This window comes from Puntigrus tetrazona, chromosome 15 (assembly GCF_018831695.1).
Source record: "Puntigrus tetrazona isolate hp1 chromosome 15, ASM1883169v1, whole genome shotgun sequence".
In the NCBI taxonomy this organism is placed as follows: Eukaryota; Metazoa; Chordata; class Actinopteri; order Cypriniformes; family Cyprinidae; genus Puntigrus; species Puntigrus tetrazona.
In genome coordinates this window covers 22,914,563-22,926,829 of record NC_056713.1, presented here as the reverse complement: position 1 = coordinate 22,926,829, position 12,267 = coordinate 22,914,563, and the positions used below count along the sequence as shown (strand labels likewise).

At 36.4% G+C, this 12,267-nt stretch overlaps 1 protein-coding gene across 1 annotated transcript in view; it reads right to left on the bottom strand.

The window, feature by feature from the left end:
* gucy1a2 (guanylate cyclase 1, soluble, alpha 2) overlaps nucleotides 1-12,267 on the bottom strand; it is a 29,382-nt gene that overhangs the window by 11,103 nt on the left and 6,012 nt on the right. Inside the window, exons 3-4 of the mRNA XM_043259809.1 lie at nucleotides 12,044-12,159; nucleotides 9,582-10,399 (exon numbers count right to left, since the gene is read on the bottom strand). Of these exons, the coding sequence (XP_043115744.1) occupies nucleotides 9,582-10,399; nucleotides 12,044-12,159 (934 nt within the window). The remainder of the gene's footprint in view (nucleotides 1-9,581; nucleotides 10,400-12,043; nucleotides 12,160-12,267) is intronic.

The following is a 12,267-nucleotide window of genomic DNA, read 5'->3' as shown; positions in this document are numbered from 1 at the left end:
TTGGTCGGGAATTAATATTAATGCAATAAGCCTGACGCGTCTGTGCTGCCATGAAGACGCACTCGCATGAATATGTTTACATGCTTGTCAAGAAAAACAACAAAGCATATCGGATTGTGGCGTCATACATTTCAAACACACACACACACACACACACACACACACACACACACACACACACACACACACACGATCTCATCACGTCACTCGAGGAGAGAGAGAGAGAGAGATTTAGTGAGAGAGGCTGTTCTTTTATTAGGATTCGGTTGCTATGGTGGAATTCTTGAGCAGGTATTCAATGCTCTCTGCATGTTTTATGAGAATATATCTAGAATATGCGATGAATCCGAGTTTGTTAGTGAATGCATATTATTTCACTCGTCCGGCAGAGTCTGTGCTCCAGATATGAAGCATTCCTCAAATCACGGTGCTTCATAGACATACCAGGGCCAGCCTAAGGCTTTATGGGGCCCTAAGGACCTTATCTGGGGGCCTCTCAGTGCCGCCAATATGACTGGTTATTGTCAAAGCACACCTCGAACCCACGACCAGCGTTGTTTCTTACATCACAATATTGTTTTTTACTCTTCTGTGATTTCTTTTTTTAAAAAAGCGTGGTCATGTGTTAATCTGCACTTAAAGTAATAAATGGCACACTTAATGTGGTGTACTGAAGAGTCGCCAAATAAACCAGCAGACAATGCATTAACAGAACAAATATGAATCGAAGCTATGTGATTTCATCATAAATATTAAACAGCAGAGAGCATCCGTAAAACAACAACTCTCCATCTATATCTAGCTAACTGAGGCATAATGATATTGGAATATAATACTCAAAAGGTAGGCTAGGATAAATAATCTTAAGCCGTTATAGTTTATGAAACAGAGGATTATTTTTACTACACAATTACCCATCCATAAAGACAACAAATGTGATTAGGTCAAATGTTATATTATATTAAAATGTCCATTTGCTGGTTTTGAACATGAATGCTAAAACAAAAAGGCTTTTCCCAAAAAAAATGATGGCAATTTCTATCGCTAACGACAGAGTTGAATGGAAATAACGAGAAGTCCATAGTTGGCTAACGATGGCTAACCCACATGTTGAAATTGAAATTTTTTTTATTTAAAAATAAAGTTCGCTGTATTTTTGTCATACTAATTAGGTTGTTTTTGTTGTTTCATGCATTTTTTATTTCAGCATTAGTTTTTAATACATCAAGTTAAACGATGAAAACAAAACAAAAAATATTAATAAATAAATACGCATAATGTAACCATTATTAAAATAAAATGAACATTAACTAAAACTAAAAAATATATGAAAACTATAAAAAATGTAATCAAAATGTATTGTAGACATCTAAAACATTACATGTTATATAATTTGTTCTTATTTTTATTGGTTTATATATATATATATATATATATATATATATATATATATATATATATATATATATATAACATTTCAGGTGTAAACAGATCATTACGATTAAGTGTATATATATTTACGAAAATGCCTATGTGTGTGTGTATGTGTGTGTGTGTGTTTCCTCGCCTCGGCCCCGGCTGTATAGATGTATTATGCAGAGATGGAGAGTTCTGCTTAAATAATGCAGTGTGCTGAAAGACTGGGCTGTGTGCGTGCGTGTGTGTGTGTGTGTGTGTGTGTGTGTGTGTGTGTGTGTGTGTGTGTGAGAGAGAGAGGCCGTATACTTCTGTACTCCGTCTCATCACTCTGAAACTTCCCTGTTTCTATGGCGATAACAGGACTGTGAACCCGACCCTTTGCACAATCATCCAGCAGATGCACATACTTGTATACTATACAATTTTGCTTTCACGTTTCAAGTGTTCACATCTACACACACACACACACACACACACACACACACTCCTAGAGGTCTCCATGGCAACCTTCTAAATTTGGTAAATTTCCAATTCACAGTGATACACCTCTAAATGCCTGATGAGTGTATTGCGTGTTTGTATTAGACACACTTGAATACAAATATGATGATTAATACTGTTAGATAAAACTATTAAAAAAAAAAAAGTTTGTTATTTGAAATAAAACAAAATATTGGATGAAAATAAAAAAAAAACTATAATTGTTTGATTACGATATGTAACGTATGTATACGTAACTATACGTTTTATGTAAGATTACAAAAATTTAAATGTAAAATAAATGCTAACTAAAAATATAATATATTATTTCGTAAATTAATTTTACGTTAGCTTGTTACCAAGGCAACATTTGTCATTTTCATTTAGTTCACCTTAATGTACAAAAAAACAAAAAATGCCTCATCAAATAAAAAGTAACAAAATTACTACAACATTAATATTTCAAAAAGAAAATAAAATTGAAAACAAAAACTATAAAAAAATATTAATAGACACCCATTACAGGATCTGAATTCTAACAAAAAAAAGGACAAAATTAATGAAACTTTAAAACAAAAATAAATATAAAAAAAATAAATAAGTATATAAATACTATAAACAATAATCAAGGATGGTCTACTTCAAATTTCACACTGACACGCTGCAATAACTTGGTGATTTTATAAGGATAGAGATACTGAACGCATACTAAACCTCTGTTTTTATTAACCACAAGAGTGGTTATATGCATAACCCTCAACAGCTTAAATCTAAAGCGCATGCTGACTTCAGTAAATAAGGCAGAATCCATGCAACTCTGAGGAACGTGAAATGACGCAGATTAAGAAGAAACGCTGACGGTTTGCGATTAAGGTGTAGATTTTTTACATGCAAAAGTAACAAGACTGTTTAATGACTTCGCCCTACAGAGTAACAAACCCATTACAGCACAAACACTAAAGGTCTGAGTCGAGCAGCTGCGACGAGAGACTGAGCACAGCAGAATCCTGCAGGAACCGTCCTGGCTGGAGTTCAAGCCTCACTGCGGAGGAACCGTTTATAGAACCATACAATAAATATATAAACAGCCCTGAGATACAGACATATGCTTCCTCTGGCTTCACAGAAACACAGATTTCCACAACAAACCGTGCAGGATCGATTACTGCATATCTTCATCATCAGTCGGAGCTAAAGAAGTGAAAACAAGCAGAACATCAGCTGAAAATCCCTCTCTACAGCAGTCCGTATCTGTAACTTTCTAGTCGTTGAAACTCACTAAGATTAAAGTACAGCTGTGCGTCATTCAGAATAGAATTAAGAATGAAACTCAGGAATTTAAAAGTCCATTTGTATTGAGTTAGGAAGAGAGGAATGCAAAACTGCAGCATGATTTTAATGGAGTAGGTTCAAAATGAAATGACATTTAAGCTTTTATAATATACGCAAAGTTTGTCAAACAATTTTGGCTTACAACTGATGATGGATGGAATGATAGATTAATGGATAGAGGAAATTGATGGAGTGAAAACAAATGGGGGAACGATGGATGGATGGAACGATAGAATGACCAATGGATGGGTGAGTGGAATGGTGGATAGATGAACCGACTGATAGATAGATAGATAAATGAATAGATGGCTGGATGGATGAATAGAAGGAACAATGGATGGATGGAATGATAGAATAACAGAACAAATGAGGGATGCAAGGGATGAACGGATGGATGAAGGGATGGAGTGACGGTTGGTTGGGTTGATGGATGGAGGGACGGACGGATGGATGGATAAACGGTTGGTTGGTTGTTTGGATGAATGGATGGAGGGATGGTTGGACTGATGGATGGAGTGACAGATGGATGGATGGATGGATGGATGGATGGAAGTTTGGTTGGCTGGATGGATGGAGAGATGGATAGAAATTGTTAGTTGGACTGATGGATGGAGGGATGGATGTCTGAATGGATGGAGGGATGGTTGGATTGATGGATGGAGGGACAGATGGATGGATGGAATGATAGAATGACCAATGGATGGGTGAGTGGAATGGTGGATAGACGAACTGATTGGTAGATAAATGAATAGATGCCTGGATGGATGAATAGAAGGAACAATGGATGGATGGAAGGATAGAATAACAGAACAAAGGATGTATGGGATGAACAAATGAGGGATGCAAGGGATGAACGGATGAATGAAGGGATGGAGGGACGGACGGATGGATAAATGGTTGGTTGGCTGGATGGATGGAGGGATGGATAGAAATTGTTAGTTGGACTGATGGATGGGGGATGGATGGATAGATGGAGGGATGGATCGTTGGCTGGAGATGGAGATAGATGGAGGGATGGTTGGAGGGTCGGACTGGATGGGTTATATGGAAGTTAGAACAAAGCACGGATGGATAAATGGAAGAAAGGACAGAATGAATGATGGTTGGATGAATTAATGGATGGATGGAATGATAAAACAATGGACGATGGATGGATGGACGGATAGATAAATGAACAGATGAATGGATGGACAAATGGAATAAATGAAAAATGGATGATGGATGGATGGAACGACAGAATGAACAATGGACAGATGAGTGGAAAGATGGATAGACAGACTGGTAGATAGACGAATTGGTCACTGGATGAACAGAATGAACAACGGATGGATGGATGTATCTATGGATGGATGGAATGATAGAATAACAGAACAAAGGATGTATGGGATGAACGGACGGTTGGTTTGATGGATGGATGGAGGGATAGAGGGTCGGACCGTATAATACAGGAACGGATGGGTAAAATGGAATGATAGAAGTTAGAACAAAGAATGAATGGATGGATGGAAGGATAGAATGAACAATGGATGGATGGATGAATAGATAGATAGATAAATGAACAGATGAACGGATGGCCAAATGGAATTATCGAATGAAAAACAATGATGGATGGATGATAGCACACTTTATTACATTGAAGGATAAAATAATATTAGCAATTAAATGAATATTCTGTGAAATCTGATTCAAGAATGTACTCCTAACTTCCCCAAAGACACTGCTCGTCTAGAAACGGAGATTTGTGTTGAATCAAACAATTCTACATCAATTCTCATCAGCTTGTCTCTGTACAGGTGCAGAGATCAGACACCTGACTTTCATTTCATCATCTGTTCCTCTGTTTAATTATTTATCTGCTCCGTTAGCAAAGCCACCTTGATTCAAACGTAGCGGCGTTTTACATGACAAGACAACAAACGTCTTTCTGTGACACGCTAAAACGTTTACACTCGTCTGATCTGACGACACATCCTTCAAAGAACAACAGATTAAAGAGAACGAGGGCTGAAGAGGAGAGCTTTAAAAAGACATTTGCACTCCAGAGCGCCACGAGGTGCTAATCAGAGCGATAGCGTCACAATTCATACTTCTGAGTGAACGCTGAAGGTCTCTCACCGGGGTTGGGGAAAGTCACTTTTAAAAGTAATGCATCTCAATATTGCGTAAATCATTAGAATTGCGTTACTTGGAAAGCAATGCATTATTTACTTTGTTTGTTTTTAATAATGAACAACACAAAATAACACTAAAACCCAAACCTTTTGAACCAAAAAATAGTTTTAACATTTAAATTTTTATTTAATAAAAACAACTTTTTTAATCTAAATTACATATGCATCAAGGTTACTAAACTAACAAAAACCTAAAAAAATCATTTATATATATATATATATATATATATATATATATATATATATATATATATATATATATGTATATGTATATATATATATATATATATAATAATCAATATTAAATTATTATTAATTGTCAGTCCTTAATATTTACATTTAGAATATTTTTGCTAATTAAAAGAAAGCTAGTAGATAAGTAGAACCACTAATAAACAAATAATAAATACAAAAATAAAATACAGGGATATTAAATAAAATAATTATTAAATTATAACTAAATAGTAATAGTAAAAAAGTTAAATTACATAAAATGAATTAACCTTGGTAAACATTAACTTAAAAAAAAAAAAAAAAAAAAAAAAAAACAATTATGGAAACCTTTTAACGTTTTAACATTTTAGGCAAGGTTTCTCATTTTCATTTCAGTTTAACTCACTGTACTGAATAAATAATAAATTACATACATAATTAAATAAAGAAAAATAAAGAATATACAGAAAAAAAAAAACACACAACAAATCTACAAAAAAAAAATTAAAATATAAAATAAAACCTTTTTTTTTTCTTCTTAATATTATAGCGCAATACTAAACATAAACATAAATAAACCATAAAATAACATTAATAACACTGAGAAATGCTAAAACAAAACTAGAGCACGGGGATAATAATGAATGCATTTGTCCATGCCGTTGATTATAATCTATTTTTGTCGCACTGCATCACGCTCTTTTATTGCTGACACGGTGTTATGCTGTTTATTCATATTTGCTCACATTTATCATCCTCAGTCCAGTAAGCAGCTTTAGGACACACACACACACACACACACAGCTTGAAGAAAAGTGCTTTGTTCCTAAGTTTCTCCAAACACAATCACCAGTGTACCCCAGAGCGAGGCACTGATGTCTCCAGCGGGACGGCCTGTTCCTGCCATCAGCACCCTGCAACTTACTCTGGGAAAAATAAAAGCCGCTGCTAAATGACGGGGAACTGAGACAAAACTCGTAAATTCATCACCGAGCGAAGAGTTTCAGCTCTGATGTGACAGCAGGAATAATGAGAAATATGCCACGAAAATGCATGGTTAGGGTAGCACAATAAAAAGACAGGATTTGCTGAAAAATGACATGGAAGTCAGCTGAACTTTACATTGTATTTTTAACTATAAAAAAGACAAAATAAACTACATTTTGTTAAATGCAAATGTTATTGCATACTCAATTAAGGAAATGTTGAAAATGTTAATAATTGTTCATTTAAAAATGTTAATTTAAGTTTAAGGATATACGTATAAGGATATAAGTATTAAAAAAAAATAGATAATATTTTTTCCCTTAAATTTTGTTATGTCGAACTGACATTAAAAAAATTAATTAAAAAAAGACAAAAATTAACAACAAAACCTCAATTGAATATAATTAAAATAAATAAAAATTAATTCATCCAAAATATTAATAGAAAATAGTCATTTAAAAAATAATAAATCACTAAAACATTAACTATAAATGTAAAATTAACCGTTTAAATAATTATTTCTAAATATAAAAGTATCCCATGGATACTAAAATACAATTTTTGTCAACTTTGTATATTATTGAATATTCTGTATTCATAATTACATTTGAATGTTTTTGATCGAACAACACTTTAATCTGGGTTTCCATTCGCTTTCTACCATAGGAGTTGCAAAGAAATTCTTCAATAAAGGTATTTTACGTACATGTATATTTAAAGCCATTTAAAATTGCTCGTCGTGGGTTGCCAGCACTGACCCTAAACACACAAAACCGTATCTCTTCCTTCCATTACGGCAGGTGGAGTCGGCTCTACTCCCATTCTAGAGGTAAAACCCTGCGTGTGTGTTTGGTAAAAAGTGCATCTCTGTCCAAATAATTTAATAATAATCTGCTCAGATTTAGGAAACAATCCTGCGGGTTTGGCAACGGCTTTCAGAGACGGCAAACTCCGTAATTAGGACACATTCCCGCTGTCTAATGCTGCTTTCATGTCCAGAGACCAGGGGACACCTGGGATTTTATTTTTATTAGTGGGAGACCTGGGATTTTCTTCCAGCCAATTAAAGGATTATGAAGGAAGCTGATTTACATATCAGTCAAAGTCACTGTTGATTAGCTTTAATGCAGTTACACTGTTTCAAAACCATGAGGGCTGACTTTGATGAAGCCTATATTATACTGCACCAGTGCTGAAAAAATATATATATTTTTCATTTAAATCCAGTTTAATTTGGGGTATTTTTATGCACTTTTGTCTTTTTTTGTTGTTGTTTTTAAATAGTTTTTTTTTTTCAACTTAGCGGCCAAGGAAACATTTAAAAATTGACATTTAAGTCTTTCAGCCTTAAATGTTCGCATTTTATTTAAGCTTTTAATTCGTTTTTATTAGTTGTGCAATGGATCACAATTAATAAATGTACGCTTTTTATTACTTAAAAACTTACTTTAAGGATTTCTATACCCCAGCAGAAACTATTAGCGTAGCTACGGAAGTCAGTAATGCACAAAATACACCCACAGATAAACAGCCCTACAACCAGGCTATAAAAAGACAGCAACAGTAGTATTCAGGTGCAGAAATGTTATAATTAAGTGTAAAACAACACAATAAGGCTTACTGCATAAGTTAAATACATATTAATCTTTGTTTAAGCTGTGTCGTTTGATTAGCAGACCAGACGGAAGTAGGTATTTTTTAGACTGCTGTCCCTTTAAAACGAAAAACACGGACCTAATACTGACACACATTCAGTTTCTTTACTCATAAGTCATAAAAATGATAACGTTAACTCTATAATGGTTGAACTAAACAGTTAATCCGCGAATCACGTGAGCGCCGACCAGCGAGGACTGGTCTGTACAGATCGTCAATGATCGGTTGCACCCCTACTATTTATTTTTTCTACCATTTAATAAAGATATTTATCATTTATTTAAGAGGCCCAAATTGTTTATTCGTCATTTTGGAGTCGGTTCGTTGTAATGAATCACTCGAATGGACCGCAAAATATCAACGTAAAAGAATGAATACTTTCATAATAAACACATTAATACTGCTTCAAATCTTAAATTAGCTCAGTGTCGTCGAGTAGTTTTTTATTTCCTAAATATTTAAGTTAGCGATTTTAGTCATTCAGTTGCCACGGCTACATTTCGAAAATATTTTTAGTTTTTATGATATTTATATTTTATCTTTCTTTTCAAATAACAAACTTATTTTAGTCGCCAAGGTATCATTTAAAAAAAAATTACGTTTCACATTTCAACTTCTATTTTATTTTCATAGGTTTTTCTGTAAAGACCAAAGAAACATTCTTTATAAAAAAAAAAAAGTTCAAACTTGTCGAAACCTTCCTGAAACGCTTCATTAAAAGCACCAACGTCTACTTTATTTTCATAATCCAAATGTTTACATAAAAGAAAGAACATTTATTCTTGTTGTAGTACTGTTGTCACGGAGATGCTGTATGTTTCCAAATATGGTAAAAGGGTGCAACATTTCCCTCACATGCTTGAAGCCTTCGGCCAATCACAACGCACTGGAGGGCCAATCAGAGCACACTGTGCTTTTCAGAATGATGAGATTAAAAATCGATACGTTTCAGAGAGCAGAGAGCTACAATAAAGTACGGTACGTGCAAAATAATGTATTTTTTTTAACCTTAAACCAACTAGGGATATAACCATATCAAAATCACACAATGTGATATCGCTGCAATATAAAGTCCATGATACAATATGAAGAGCTCCAACACATGTTCTTAACTAAGAAAAAACTACATAAAAAAACTAAACAAAACAGTGAATCGAAACTTTAACCTTCTTATTATCTGTGGTATAAAGTCTCAGTCTAAATTAAGTTCACAAAGGTGTTTTTGGAAGCCAAATAAATGATCAAATACACAAAACAATGTTATCGATCCTTTAATAAGACAGTGTTTCACACCTAAACAACAACTACCAAGACTTCTCTTACCTTCTCTCTGCTGTCGAGTGCCGACCCGTCCGGTCGCGTACGAATGGTGAACGGCGTGGACAGCCGGAGTAGAATGTTCTGGAAGGAGCAAGGGATTCTGGGAGAAACCAGCTCAAAGCTGTGGCTGAAGGCGAGCGTCCGGTGCGGGTCGCTCTTGGCCTGTTTCCGAAGCCCCTCCCCGACCTGCAGGACCTCCATGTTGGGTCCCAGAACCAGGTGAAAGGGGAAGGCCCGGCAAAACGTGCTCAGGCCGATGCGCAAATCCAGCGGCGAGCGCGACAGCTGGCGAGACGCGGCGGCGTGCGGCGGCGAGGACGCGGGCTGAGTCCGAACCTCTCGAATGAGGAAGGACAAGCAGGCGGGGGACGAAGTCGAGGGCGGAGACGGGGATGAAGAGGGGGAGGAGTCCGTCGAGAGCTCGCCGTCCTCATTGGCCGTGTGCAGCCACGTGGGAGGAGCTTCCTCCACCGAAACGTCTGATTGGTAGATGCGGCGGGCGGCGGCCCGGATTAAACCCGGCATGGCCACGCCCACCGTCGGATCGGGGTTGAAGCAGTGGAGGAGGAGAGTCCGTCCCACGTCGCTTTCGGCGTTCTTCTCTTCGCTCTCCTGAGGAGCGTCTTTGCATAGGAAAGAAGGAGCCTCGGACGACGCCCGCCGGCCACAGGACGTTCTGATGTGTTCTAGAAGTGCGTCGAAACCGTTAAAGAAGTCCTGCAGGTTTCCCCCGAGAGCTCGAAGGACCCTCTCGTTCTCCTCCAGACACAAACCAAAGAACTCCTCCCCAAACCGGCCGCGGATGTCGGCAAAATCCACGCCTGTCAAAAAAAAAAAAAGATCAATTTGCTTAATAATCTCGTTTAAAATGCATTACTGTTTTAAGTAAATAATTTACATTAATAATAATACTACGTTAAATGCATTTTTATCAGCGCTGTCAAACGATTAATCACGTTTAATCACATCCAAAATATAAGTTTTATAAATATAAGTTATTTAATATACGAGTGCGTGCTGTGCATAATGTTATGTTTATATCCTATATAAATATATAATATAAAATAGAAGAATTTAAATATATAAACGTATGCGTGTATGTTTTTTTTTTTTGTTATTATAGCTTTTACTGACAAGGATTAAAATGATCAAAAGTAAAGATATTTATAATAACATATACACAATAACACAATAAAAGATATTGATAATCATAAACGTTTCTTTAAGAGCAAATCAGCCTATTCAGGATCATGTGTAATGATATTATATCTCTCTAACCGCGTGTTTGATCAAATAAATGAATCCTTGATTGAGCAAATCAGCCTATTTAGGATCATGTGAATCATTTGATCAAATAAATGAATCCTTGTTGAGCAGAAGCATGCTTCTAACATTACATTAAAAGAAAAACCATAATAATTCAGACTTTTTTTCTGCAATTTTGAACTCTAAAATAGAAACTCGGCTGTCTCAAGTCTGAATTGTAACACAAAAAGCCATAAGTACTGAGTCAGAAAACACAAAAAACACGAGATATAGACTTTAGGGGGATATAAACTCACAATTGCAAAAGTGTGAGATAAAAAAAAAGGTTTTATTTGTATGATTCAATAGTCGATACATGTCATAAGAGGATTTTTTTACCAAACCCAAACGTTAAACGGCGGTGTAGCCTATATTTTAATGAATTACTATTTATATTACGCAGTAACCTTTGAGTAAAAGCGACGCAGCACTTCAGAGGTTATCGCTTTAATAAACGTAGCGGCATTGCGCTTTAACATGTAACATACGGTCACAGATTATTACCGACATTTACCTCGGAATATATATAAACACGCTTTGCATAAAGATGGAAAGTTTGAAGGTCCGGCCCCCAGCGAAACCATGGATTGCCCAAATAAATCAATCGCTGCGGCACAAGCGCGTGGTGGAGCGCTGCGGCTCTGCTGCATAAAAGCGAGATGCGCAGTAGGTTTAGCTGGGCAGGGCTCGGTTCAAATGGCTCATTGCGGTTTATTTATAAACGTGTTCTCGTTAGGGACGGCAGAGTTAGTATCTTAGCAACAGCTCGGGAAGGGAGACTGCAGCGATGCAGGGAGTTTTTAGGAAAGTGTCAGCGAGTGTGTATTGAGGTCAAAGTTTTGCCGTTTCGCGCGCGCGCTAAAGCTGCACGACTCGGTGAAAAGAAAAAAATAAATCGCGAGAAATACTGCATTTAGGATGCAGAACAACGCACTTCATGCAGCCGATGCATGCAACAACAAAAAAAAACTCAAATACTGAGACGCATAAAAAGTCGCATGCATGCTTGAGTATGCAAAGTGCATGCAGAATATCGCTCTCGGGCATGCACGACATATACTGCATTTGTTAAACTGAATCGCCGCATTGTAGGGTTTAACGGGGTCATTTCGGGGTCATTTGGTGATTTCGATTCCTTTAATTGACGGAGCAGTCCTTACCTAAAATAGTTGCTGTGTATTTCAGTATTCCTGAGATGTCGGTCTGGCTGTCACAGCGGGAGTTCTCGAACAAACACTTCTGCTCATCTGACACGCTTCGCACAAAATCCTGTCCACTGCAAGAGAAACAGAGTCGAACTAACATTCACCGAGGTCCGGGTCTGATAGGAGCGAAACCAAGACATCAGGAAAAAAATATATATCACGGCTTAAAGGTTCCTCTT